At 46.9% G+C, this 13,486-nt stretch overlaps 1 protein-coding gene across 1 annotated transcript in view; it reads left to right on the top strand.

The window, feature by feature from the left end:
* Positions 1-9,542, top strand: part of LOC140207898 (uncharacterized) — a 188,254-nt gene extending 178,712 nt beyond the window's left edge. The window contains exon 8 of the mRNA XM_072276441.1: positions 7,086-9,542. Coding sequence (XP_072132542.1) covers positions 7,086-8,150 — 1,065 coding nt within the window. The 3' untranslated portion in view covers positions 8,151-9,542. The remainder of the gene's footprint in view (positions 1-7,085) is intronic.
* Positions 9,543-13,486: the final 3,944 nt, after the last annotated feature.

Here is a 13,486-nt window from a genome sequence, read left to right as displayed (position 1 = left end):
CTTTCTGAAAGTCCAGGTACTTTACGTCCACTGGCTCTCCCGTGTCCATTTTCACAGTTACATCGTCAGAAAATTCCAGAAGATTAGTGAAGCATAATTTCCCCTTCATAAATCCCTGCCGACTCGGATCGATCCTGTTACCGCTATCCAAATGTGCATAATGCAATGAGATTACACATAAATATGGAAAAGGAGAGCTCTGGACCACGGGGTGAGATTATAAATTGGAAAAAGGTCAATTTGATGGTATCGGAAAGCATCTGACAAGTGTGGATTGGGACAGGCTGTTTTCTGGCAAAGGAGTACTTGGTAAGTGGGAGGTCTTCAGAAGTGAAATTCTGAGGGTGTCAAGTTTGTATGTGCCTGCCAAAATAAAAGTTGAAAGGTAACTGGTGCAGGGAACATTGGTTTTCAAGAGATATTGAGGCCCCGGATATTTTGTTCCTCTAAATGTGTCACAGTTGGGAACAGACCCAAATGCAAGACACAGACGTTGAAGTACAAGGAACAGCACTTGACTAGAGTAGGGACGTGACAGGATACAGGCAAGGAGCAGGGACAAGAATGCAGACTTGGGTTTGGACCCCGAGCCAGAGACTGTACAAGGACCCAGAACCTGGGTCGTGCCTCGGGCTCGGGCCCCAGAACCAGGCATGGACATGACATGACTGCAGGACTGGAGGCTGGGGTCTTGAAACCTGAGGCTTGAAGACAGGCTTGGGGACTTGAGGCTTGAGGCTTGGATACAGGCTTGGGGACTTGAGGCTTGAGGCTTGGAGACAGGCTTGATGTCTTGAGGCTTGAACCTGGAGACAGGCTTAGGGTCTTGTGGCTTGAGGCTGGAGTCTTGGTCTTGAGGCTTGAGGCTGGGGTCTTGCTCTTGAGGCTAGGGTACTTCGAGGCTTGGGTATCAACTCCGAGCCAGAGACCGAGCAAGGACCCAGAACCTGGGATTTGACTCAGGCTCGGACTCCAGAACTAGGCGAAGACAAGACGAGGCTACAGGACTGGACATGGCTTGGGTGAGGAACTCCTGGGTAGGGCGAGACACAAGGACAGGTAAAGGCACATGGACAGGACTCGGATAGGACTGGACTAGGCACGCACTGGACGAGGACATTCAGGAGCATGGAGCCTTGGACTAAAAGAGATGGGAGCATGGAGCCTTGGACTAGGGGAGACGAGAGCATGGAACACAGAGCCGGGATCCCTCCTTGGGAACAGGACGAAGGGCTGGGACTCATACACATAACACTGAACACTGAAACAGATTTCCACACAAATTGGCAGCAAATAGCCGGACCCACCTAGCGAAGGCGAGGACACAGAGACAGTTGTCAACACTAAGTAGCGGCAAACGACCGGACCTACCTAGCGAAGGCGTGGACACAGAGAAACATTTCCACACAACGAAATAAAGTGCCTTATCTTGACTTAACAAGGCTCTGGTCTTGTTCCGGCGGTAAAACTTCAGCGATACAGGCGGGGTCTCCAGGCTTGGTGAGCAGGCAGAGAGTCAGGCGAGTTATCCAAGCAGAGAGTCAGGTGAGGTATCCAGGCAGAGAGTCAGGCGAGGAGGGAAAGTCAAGGAGGGGAACAGAACAGTCCAGCAGGGAATTCCTGTTTTGCAGAGGTATTTATGTCTCACTCCCAAAATGAGAATCATGTGCCCACAGCAGGAACTGGGGAAAACCGGAAACCCCGGAACAAGGAACCATAGACCAGACCATGAACCGGAACACGGACTTTATGGACTGGACTATGAGAAAATGCCTCAGTCTGTTGGGTGCAACCAAGACACATTAATGACTACAATATCATAATTCTAAGCTTGAGCTCATCCGACATTTTTAGTTGTCTTCCATTGGTTCCGAAAAGCTTCCAAATGTTTTTTGCTCTTTTATTTGTCCTCTCTTTAGCTTTTATGTTGGCTTTGGCTTCTCATTTTAGCCACAGCTATGTCCTCCTGCCTTTCCAAATCTTCCACCCCTTTGGGATGTATCTATCACTCACTTCCCGCATTGTTCCCAGAAACTCCAGCCATTGCTGCTCCATTGTATTCGTACAAGTTTCCCCTTCCAATCAAGTTTTGGGCAGCTTCTCTGCAATAGAAATATGGAGAAGATCATTACAGAAATATGCCCACTCTGGAAGATCAAAATGGTAATCTATACGAGGAGGCAAGAGAGATGGGAGATATTTTAAATATTACTTTTGCACCTGTATTTACTCAGGAGACGGTTACAGAGTCTATAGAAGTGAGGCAAAGCAGCATCAACTTCATGGACCCTGTACAGATTACAGAGGTGGAGGTGTTTGCTGTCTTAAGGCAAATTAGCGTGGATAAATCCCCAGAGCCTGACAAGTTGTTCCCTGGGACCCTGCAGAAGACAAGTGCAGAAATTTATGGAGACCAAGCACAGATAATTAAATCAAACTTAGTGACAGGCGAGGGACTGGAGGATTGGAGGATAGCCAATGTTGTTCCGTTGTTCAAGAAACGTTCTAAAAATAAACTACGAAATAGTACATCGGTGAGCTTGACATCAGTAGTTGGAAAGTTATTGGAACATATGAGCAGGAACCGGATATGTAAGTATTTGGATAGATGTGGACTGATTAAGGATAGGCAACATGTCTTTGTGCATGGTAGGTCATGTCTAACCAACTTTATAGAGGTTATCGAGGAAATTATCAGGAAAGTGGATGAAGGCAAGGCAGTTGATGTTTTCTACATGGACTTTAGCAAGGCACTTGGCAAAGTCTCATATGGAAGGTGGGTCAAGAAGGTTCAGTCATTCAGCATTCAAGATGAAATATTAAATTGGGTGAGACACTGAATTTGTGAGAAGCTAGAGTGTGGTTGCAGATGGTTGCCTCTCTGACTGGAGGCCTGTGACTAGTGATGTGACATAGGGATCAGTGCTGTATCTGTTGTTGTTTGTCATCTATGTCAGTAATCTGGTTGATAACATGGTTAACTGGATCAGCAAATTTGTGGGTGAAACCAAGAATGGGGGTTTAGCGTACTGCGAGAAGACTATCTTAACTTGCAGTGCGAACTGGACCAGCTGGAAAAATGGCTTGAGAAATGGAAAATGGAATTTAATGCTTACTAGTGCGAGTTGTTGAACTTTGGTAGGACCTACTAGTGTAGGTCTTACACAGTGATTGGTAGGGCACTGAGGAGTGTTGTTGAAGGAAGAGATCTGGGAATACAGACCTGACGAAGGGTCTCGGCCTGAAACGTCGACTCTATCTCTTCCTAGAGATGCTCCCTGGCCTGCTGCGTTACCCAGTAACTTTGATGTGTGTTGCTTGAATTTCCAGCATCTGCAAAATTCCTCATGTTTACGTCTGGGAATACAGGTCTATATTTCACTCAAAGTGGTATCACAGGTAGATAGAGATGGGAAGAAAGATTTTGGCACATTGGCCTTCATAAACCAAAGTACTAAGTACAGGAGATGGATTTATGTTGATATTGTACAAAACACTGGTGAGGCCTAATTTGTAGTATTGGGTGCAGTTTTGGTCACCAACAAACAGGAAGATGTAAAAGCAGTTGAAAGAGTTCAGAGAAAATTCACAAGGATTTTGCTTTGGTGTGGATACGGAGTGATGCACCCCAGTACAAGCCAACAACACAAAATATCAAACAATGCACAATGTGCGAGTAAATGATTGGACTCTATAGTTATTTCTTAGTGGTGGGTTAGTAGAAACAGATAAAATAAAGGCACCAAATCTGTACATTTATCAGTTTTGTGCCCAAAAGATTTTAATACGGTGGAGCTCACACCACCGGTTCCATCCACAATGACCATCCGAGCCTCCGGCCACCATCTGAAACGCCGAACCCCGATAGCCGCCGTCCTGGGATGCCAGCCGCTGTGCATACATCCGTCCTCTTTGCTCGCCTCCCGAAAAGACCGCGAACTAGCTCAGCTCACACATACAAGATAATATAACAAACACTCTATTGGTTAGTATCCCCCTTATCTGCAGTTATAACGCAAGCATTTCAGTTGCAGTGACCCATTACATCACTAGGTAACATTACAAAGAAGCTATTTCATCACAACGCTACAGAGACGCCATTTTGTCAGCCTTAATTGTTAACATTACAGTTAATAACCCTACATAAGTATTTAGATAGATGTGGACTGATTAAGTTGGCAGCATGGGCTTGTGCATGGTAGTCATGTCTAATCAAACATCGAGTCTCACGAGGACGTTATCAGGAAAGTGGAAGAAGGCAAGTCAGCGGATGTTGTCTACAAGGACTTCAGCAAGGCACTTGACAAAGTCTCATATGGGAGGTCAAGAAGGTTCAGTCACTCAGCATTCAAAATGAGATAGTAAATTGGATGAGTCAGAGGTTTTGGGAGAAGTCGATGCTTGCCTCTCTGACTGGAGACCTGTGACTAGTGGTGTACCACAGGGATCGGTGCTGGATCTGTTGCTGTTTGTCATCTATGTCAGATATCTGGATGATAACATGGTTAACTAGATCAGCACACTTGTGGATGACACCAAGATTGGGGGTGTAGTGGGCAGTGAGGATGACTATCATGGCTTGCAGTGTGATCTGGACCAGCTGGTAAAATGGCCTGAGAAATGGAAGATGGAATTTAAAGCAGACAAGTTCGAGGTTTTGCACATTGCTAGGACCTACCAGTGTAAGTCTAACTCAGTGACTGATAGGGCATGGAGGAGTGTTGTTGAAGAAAGAGATCTGGTAATACATGTCTATAATTCACTCAAAGTAGTGTCACAGTTCGATAGGGACGGCCAGAAAGATTTTGGCACATTGGCCTTCATAAACCAGAGTACTGAGTAAAGGAGATGGATGTTATGTTGACGTTGTACAAGACATTGTTGAGGCCTAATTTGGAGTATTGTGTGCAGTTTTGGTCACGAACCTACAGGAAAGATGTAAAAGAGGTTGAAAGAGTTCAGAAAGAAATTTGCAAGGATTTTGCCAGGTCTGGACTTGAGTTATAAGGAGAGATTGAACTGGACTTTATTCCTCAGACGTAAAAGATTGAGGGGAGATTTGATAGAGGTGTACCAAAATTATGAGGGTTATAGATGAGGTAAATGCAAGCTGGCTTTTACCACAGAGATTGGATGGGACTACAAACAGAGACTATGGGTTAAGAATGAAATGTGAAACGTTGAGGGGAACGTGAGGGGAAGCTTCATCACACAGACGGTCGTGCGAGTGTGGAATGAGCAGCCAGATCAAGTGGTGCATGCGAGCTCGATTTCAATGTTAAGGGTATGTATAGGTACCTGGATGGTAGGGGTCTGGGAGTGGACAGTTTAAATAGTTCAGCACAAACTAGACAGGACAAATTCTGTGACAAGAACCTGAAATAATAGAAATATTCATTCTATTTCCTTTTAACAGCTATGCGGACCAACCATTCATCTCAGCAGGAAATCTTTACATGGCTTTAATATGTGGCATTTTAAATGAACAGTATATAAAAGAAAATCGCAGCTGTAGATTAACAAAGGGTATTTGTGTGAGACTGTGTCAGTTACCGTGGGGCCAGACACCCATGCATCTTAGTGGGGACAGGGAATAATACCAATGGAGAGAGTCAAACTGAGCCAGGTCACAGATTGGAGACGGCAGAAACATAGAAAAGTATCCTACAGCACAAACAGGCCCCTCGGCCCATAAAGCTGTGCCGAACATGTTCTTACCTGAGAAATTACCTGGGGTTACCCATAGCCGTCTAATTTTCTGAGCTCCATATACCTGCCCAGGAGTCTCTTAAAATATCCGATAGCATACACCTCCACCAATATCACCGGTAGCCCATTCCACGCACTCACCACTCTGCGTTAAAAAAAAACTTACCCCTGATACCTCCTCTGCACCCATTCTCACAGAGACAGGAACAGCATCAGAGAAGTTGATGTCCATTCCAGATACCAGCACTATGTCCAGTTAGAAGATAATTTTTCTCTCCAACTTGGGTTGACCCTCGCTGTAACAGTGCGATGTCAGATCACACTTTGGCGATTAAAGTGATCGCATCTGAAATGTTATCCTTCACCCATTGACGGACTTTGTAATTTTTTTTCCAGGTTAAAAACGACAAGCAATTTGTCTACGGGAATCTCGAACACAACACACCAGTTTTGCTGTGTCTGCCCAGATATTTAAAAAGTGGAACGTTGTATTCATGCATTCGTCCTTCCTGCTCAGACTGTGAGGAGGGATTTATTTGTCGATCCTTCTTGTTTAGACTGGGAAGGGACACGCTCGGTCATCTGACCTACTGGCATACTCGTCATTTTACACAGGGTTCATCTGCTCCGACTGTGGGGACAGATTCACTTGGTCATCTCAACTGAAGGTACATCAGCGAGTTCACACTGGGACAAGGCCATTCACCTGTTCTGTGTGTGGGAAGGGATTCACTTGGTCATCCCACTTATGGACACACCAGTAAGGAGAGTCCAGTCACTCTGCTCAATTTGTGGGGCAGCTCATCTGACCTAATGGCACATCAGCGAGTTCACACTGGGGAGAGGCCACTCACCTGCTCAGACTGTGGGAAGAGATTCACTTACTCTTCCAGCCTACAGAGACACCAGTCACTTCACAATGGAATGTGGCCATTCGCCTGCTCAGGCTGTGGGAAGGGATTCACTCGATCATCTCAAATGAAGGAACATCAGAGAGTTCACACTGGGGAGAGACAGTTCACCTGCTCACACTGTGGGAAGGGATTCACTTCGTTCTTTCAGCTGAAAGCACATCAGAGACTTCACACTGGGGAGAGGGTATTCATCTGTTTGTTGTGTGGGAAGGGATTCACTCAGTTATCTAACCTAAAAGCACACAAGTCAGTTCACACCAGGGAGAGGCCTTTCACCTGTTCAGACTATGGGAAGAGATTCACTCGATCATCTCAACTGAAGGTACTTCAGAGAGTTCACACCAAGGGGAAGTTATCCACCTGCTCAGACTGTGGGAAGAGATTCACTCGATCATCTCAACTGAAGGTACATCAGAGAGTTCACACCAAGAAGTCGTTCACTAACCTACCGGGTTCACTCAGTCATCCCACCTACTGAAACACCAGTCAGTTCATGCTGGGGAGAAGCTGTTCACTTGTTCAGTCTGTGGGAAGAGATTCACTCACTCTTCCAGCCTACAGAGACACCAGTCAGTTCACACTGGAAAGAGGCCGTTCACCTGTTCAGACTGTGGGAAGGGATTCACTGGGTCCTTTCAGCTGAAGGCACATCAGAGAATTCACACTGGGGAGAGACCATTCATCTGTTTGTTGTGTGGGAAGGGATTCACTCGGTTATCTAACCTAAAAGCACACATGTCAGTTCACACAGGGGAGAGGCCGTTTACCTGCTCAGACTGTGGGAAGGGATTCACTCGATCATCTCATCTGAAGGAACATCAGAGAATTCACACTGGGGAGAAGCCGTTCACCTGCTCAGAATGTGGGAAGGGATTTACTCAATCATCATACCTGCAGAGACACAAGCTAGTTCACAGTGGGGAGAGGCTGTTCATCTGTTCCGACTGTGGCAAAGGATTCAATCGATTATACCACTTACAGATGCACCAGCGAATTCACACAGGGGAGAGGCCGTTCAGCTGCTCAGTCTGTGGGAAGGAATTCCATCGATCATCCGACCTTCGGAGACACCAGCGAATTCACACTGGGGAGAGGCCATTCACCTGCTCAGTCTGTGGGAAAGGATTCACTTTGTCATCTCACCTACTGACACACCAGTCAGTTCACACTGGTGAGAGGCCGTTCACCTGCTCAGTCTGTGGGAAGAGATTCACTCAGTCATCCAACCTACTGAGACACCAGAGAGTTCACACTGGGGAGAAGTCATTCACTTGCTCAGACTGTGGAAAAGGTTTCATTCGGTCATCCGAACTGCTGGCACACCAGCGAGTTCACACTGGGAAGAAGCCGTTCACCTGCTCAGCCTGTGGGAAGGGATTCACTCGGTCATCCACCCTACTGGCACACCAGTCAGTTCATACTGGGGGAGGCCGATCATCTGCTCAAACCGTGGGAAGAGATTCTCAGTCAAATCAACTGAATGTGCATCAGCGAGTTGACAATGGGGAGAGGCCGTTCACCTGCTGAGAATGTGGGAAGGGATTCACTCGGACAACTAACCTACCGGGTTCACACTGGGGAGAAAATTTAAATAAGCTGCATGCTGGATATTTGTCCATCACCGTTGCTGAACGCAATTTTGAGAGTGACTGTCAGTGCTGAACTCTGCAATTATTGCTGCTGCTCACCACACCCAGTCCTGCACCCTGGTCACTGGGCATGGGAGGAGTTTCTTCTGCTGCATATTCACCTTTAATGGGACTGGAGTTTAATATTATGGATCTGAGACAAATAAATCAGTTCTATTTTAAACCATCTCAGATACTTAGTGAATTTATAACACACTTAGTGTATAGTCGACAGTCAACTCAGGCCGCCTGGACCCTGCCAGTGATTCTGTTCTACGACAGTCCTTTTAAAGCCTCCCCTGTTGTTCATCTCTCGCTCTCCCTGTGGTGATGGGTTCCAAACAGTCACTACTCTGTGGGTGAAGAGGTATCCCTCGAATTTACTGCAGACAGAAGAAGACGAGCTGACCACAGTTCTGTCTGACATGTTCTTTGCTCCTCAAATCTCTGAGCTGAGGAAGAATGACATTGGTAGTTAAACTCTTTATTCAGGGTTCATTTCCACATTATTGATCATTTCCCCTGCTTCTAAATGGCTGTAAGAAAACATCACTATCCTCTGAAGACTGAAAGCAGAATGGGAAACCATTAGTTGGATGTTCAACGGAGCTGGGTCAGAAACCACAGGCGGGTCCTCACAGGGCAGAGTTTGGGGCTCTGGACGGTGGTCAGGGTAAAAACGTATGATGAGGAGAAGGGAATCAGCGGCAGGGCGTGACAACGGATGACAGAGTAGCAACATTCGGTTGCTGATTGACAGAGAAAAGAATTCGGTTGCCTGACAGATGAGAAACAAACAATGCCTGTTGTGTTGGGAATAGGTATATCTGTTGAGGGAGCTGTTCCTGCTTGTTTATCCTGTAATATTATATCCGGATGGTTATTATGGATTGTCCTATTAGTAGTAATGTATTTTTATATAGGCATCCATTAGTCTCATGTGACTATGGATGTGCGCCTTGGAAAGTTTCCAGGACGCAGACATGGGCAAGGTTGTATGGTAGACCAGCGGTTGCCCATGGTGCAAGTCTCCTGTCTCCACGCCACCGATGTTGTTCAAAGGAGGGGCATTAGGACCCATACAGCTTGGCACCAGTGTTGTCGCAGAGCAATATGCGTTTAAGTGCCTTGCTCAAGGTCACGTACGCTGCCTCAGCCAAGGATCGAGCTAGCGACCTTCAAATCACTAGACGAACGCCTTAACCATTTGGTGACGTGCCAACATATTTTTCTAATTTTTCTAATGTATTGATTATCATATAATTTGTAAGATCTTGACTGTAAAACTGGATCAGGCTTAAATTTATGCTGTCTTTATGAAGTTACGGTGGTCATTCATGAGTTGGTATTTTAAAACAAGATTTTGGTGTATGATATTTGCCAATTGAGTAATCCTCTTTCAAGTATCACTAGATTTGGGAATGTTTATGGTGAACTAGAAATTTGCAAATGCCACTCCATTCTTTAAGAGAGGAGAGCAGCATAAGAAAGGAAATTATAGGACAGTTAGTCTGACCTCAGTAGGTGGGAAGATGTTGGAGTCCATTAACGATGAGGTTTCAGGGTACTTGGAGTGCATGATAAAGTACGGCCAAAGTTGGCATGGTTTTCCTCAGGAGAAATCTTGCCTGACAAATCTATTGGAATTCTTTGATGAAATAACAGGCGGAATAGACAAAGGAGAGGCAGTGGATGCTGTTCGTTTGGATTTTCAGATGGTTATTAACAAGGCGCTCAAGAGCACAGCTCATGGTATTTTATGTCTCTGTGCCTGTTCCCGCTGGAGAGTAGAATGATGTGGGGGGGGGGGGGGTGTGTGGTGGGGAGGGGAATTTCCGAAAACTGAAAACCAGAGACAGAGTGGATGTGGAGAGGATGTTTCCCACAGTGCAGAGCCCAGGACCGGAGGCACACCATCAGACTACAGGGAAATCAATTTAGAAGAGAGATGAGGAGGAAATCTTATGATACTATGTTTATTCAACACGTCCGTGTCTGATCTATGCTTTAGTGCCCAGCCCCTCTATCTCCACGTCAAATGTATCCATCCATCCGCCTTCACGCCCTCGGGGCAGCGAACCTAAAAACAAATGTACACTCAGTTAGACAGATAGATAAACACTTCACTGATCCTAAATTAATTTACATGGAAGATTTAGAATTCCAGAAATTTCCATACGACTCTACAGTATTTAAAATAAGTTGCCTTTTACAATCCGTGTCCGTTTCTCTCTCACTGATCGACGGAGATATCAAAGAGCCCGTCCCTTACCCTCGTTTATCTTCCCGCCAAAATCCCTGGTTTCTATCCCAGTTTACCTCCCCATATATTGTCCCTCCCCTATTCCCTCCAATCTCTCTCCTCGGTCATTCTCTCCCACGCCTCTTTCTTCCCCCTCACTCGCTCCCGTTTATTTCTCACCTAAGTCCATCTCATTTCCCGCCATTTTTTCCTCTCAAGCAACAAACATAAAAGTTGCTGATGAACGCAGCAGGTCAGGCAGCATCCACAGGAAGAGGCACAGTCGACGCTTCGGGCCGAGATCCTTCGTCAGGACCCTTTTCTCCTCTCACTGGTTGTCGCCCCCGTCTCGCTCCCCTCTGTTTCAGGCCTCCGCTGCTTACCTCCCATCTCTCCGCAGTCTGTCTCGCTAAAACTCCAACAGCCTCTTCTTGCTCTCTCTAACTCAGTTTCTCTCTCCCTCTCTTTCACTACCACCACTCAGCCTGTTCTCTCTGTCTCTTTCTCCCTCCCCTCTCCTTCCTCCCTCTCCCTCCCTCCTCCTGCCCTCTCCCACTTCTCCTTCTCTCCTGATCCATCTTCCTCTACCTCTGTCTCTTTCTCTCCCTTCTCTGCTTCATCCGACTCCAAATGCCAGTAAGATCAGATGTCCAAACAAAACAAGGCTACTTATCTTGCGGATGTCATCATCGCACATTGAAAGGGACGGGGTGCTGTCCTGGAATGAACACGGACGGAGATTCAGTGTCGGCGTGGGGGGTGTGGTTTCTAGACAGAAACAGGAGAAGGGAAGTGAGAGTGAGAGAAAGTTGGAGTGACTGGATTAAGAGAGGGAGGTGAGGTAGTGGGAAGGGATGTATTAGGATAAGAGTGGAGAGGAGGAGAGGAGGAAAGGGAGAGAAAGAGGAGGAAGAAATAGAGTGGAAATTGATGTCATGGTCCGGTCCACGAAGTCCACATTCCCATTCACAGTCTGGTCCGTCGATTCCTTATTCCGGGTTTTCCTGTTTTCCCTTGTTCCATTGGGTGCCTTAATTGAGGTAACTGATTCTCGTTTTGGAGTGGCACATGAATACCTCTCAAACCAAGGATTCCCTACTGGACTCTTCCCTTCCCCTTCTGCATGAAGCCTCGCCTGATCCCCGTCAAGTTCAGCCGCCGGAGTGAGACAGGAACCTCACCACGCCAAGATAAGGAACTATCTACCATTGAGTTTGGAACTATCTCTTTGTGTCCCCGTGTTTAGTGTCCGTGTCAAAGATTAGTCCCGGTCCTAGGTCCTGTTCCCAAGGAAGGGTCCTGACTCTATGTAATGCCCCGGACCTAAGTCCTTTTCCCAAGGAGGGGTCTTTGTTCTGTGTTCTTGTGTTCCAAGTTCCAGGCACCGCCTTCCAGTCCTGTCCAAGTCAAGGCTTCGTGTTCTCACCCAGCCCGGTGCTGGAGATTCCTCGTCTGTGCTGGATAGTCCCCATCCGAATCCTCGACAGTTTACCTCAGCAGTCATCCCGGCCCTGCGTTCTAGAAAGGGTCCTGGCCCTGCGCCCCAAGGAGGAGTCCCTGATCCGTACCCTAGATCCTAACCAAGCCGAGTCCAAGAGCCGAGCCAAGCCTAGTCCAAGAACGTCGTCCTGTCCAAGTCAAGGCTTTGTGTTCTCGTCCTGTGCAGGAGTTCCACGTTCAGTCCTGTAGCCATGTCTGGTCCTCGCCTAGATCCGGGTTGCAATCCCGAGTCAAGCCGCAAATTCCGGGTCACTGTCCAGTCTTTTGCTCGGAATCCTAGCCCAGGCTCTTAGTTCCAAGTTCATTGTCCAGTTCCCGCTTTCCTAGTCTTAGTCCTAGCCCAGTCTCGGTGTCCTTGTCTCATCCAGGGCCTGTGTCCATGTCCAGTGACGTATCTTCCTGACTCCCCTTGCTTTCTTGATAAACCTTGTCCTGTTCTTAGTACTTCAGTGTCTGTGTCTTGCATTTGGGTCCGTTCCCAATGCCTCCATTATGAGAGTTGAGGAGCGAGGAGGGTGAAGAGTGGGGAGAAATGGAGTGACAGATAAAGTGAGTCCACTATGGAGAGAGGAGGGAGCAAGATGTTGAGGAAGTTGCACACACTCACAGTGTTGAGGGAGGTCCATTCCCTCTGTCCCACTCACAGTAACTCTTCTAAGGATGTATTTGCATCAACGAAAACAGGATTCAACACGTTGTGACCGTATACTATTCCGAGCTGAAAAGAATGTTCAACCCAGAAAGATGAAGAAATTATCACAATAGAACAGTTATTCTCTCTAGGGGCGGTTACTTAGTCTTAGGTTCTCAGTCATACTTTATTAATCCCGGGGGAAATTGGTTTTCGTTATAATTGCTCCATAAATAATAAATAGTAATAGAACCATAAATAGTTAAATAGTAATATGTAAATTATGCCAGTAAATTATGAAATAAGTCCAGGACCAGCCTATTGGCTCAGGATGTCTGACCCTCCAAGGGAGGAGTTGTAAAGTTTGATGGCCACAGGCAGGTATGACTTCCTATGACGCTCTGTGCTGCATCTCAGAGGAATGAGTCTCTGGCTGAATGTACTCCTGTGCCCAACCAGTACATTATGTAGTGGATGGGAGACATTGTCCAAGATGGTATGCAACTTAGACAGCATCCTCTTTTGAGACACCACCGTGAGAGAGTCCAGTTCCATCCCCACACCATCACTGGCCTTACGAGTCCTAAAATGGCCTTAGGAGCAAATGACACTCACCAGGGGGCGGTCAGGATTCTTGGTGGGGCGGTAACTTGAGGCACCAGACCTGACCGACCGTTAGTAGAGCAGGCACTTCCAGAAAAGGGTGTGGCACTGAAACACAGGAAGAACCATAGCTCTGCAGGCTTTGTGCATTCGTCATCACATCGCGTCTGACACTCGGCAATCTCGTCTGACCATACCAACGTAACAGACGTTGCTGGGGATGCATAAATGAGCAACCAGGGTGCTCGGCATTTCAGCC

The sequence above is a fragment of the Mobula birostris genome, chromosome 13 (assembly GCF_030028105.1).
Source record: "Mobula birostris isolate sMobBir1 chromosome 13, sMobBir1.hap1, whole genome shotgun sequence".
In the NCBI taxonomy this organism is placed as follows: Eukaryota; Metazoa; Chordata; class Chondrichthyes; order Myliobatiformes; family Myliobatidae; genus Mobula; species Mobula birostris.
This window is presented reverse-complemented; position numbering and strand designations above follow the sequence as displayed.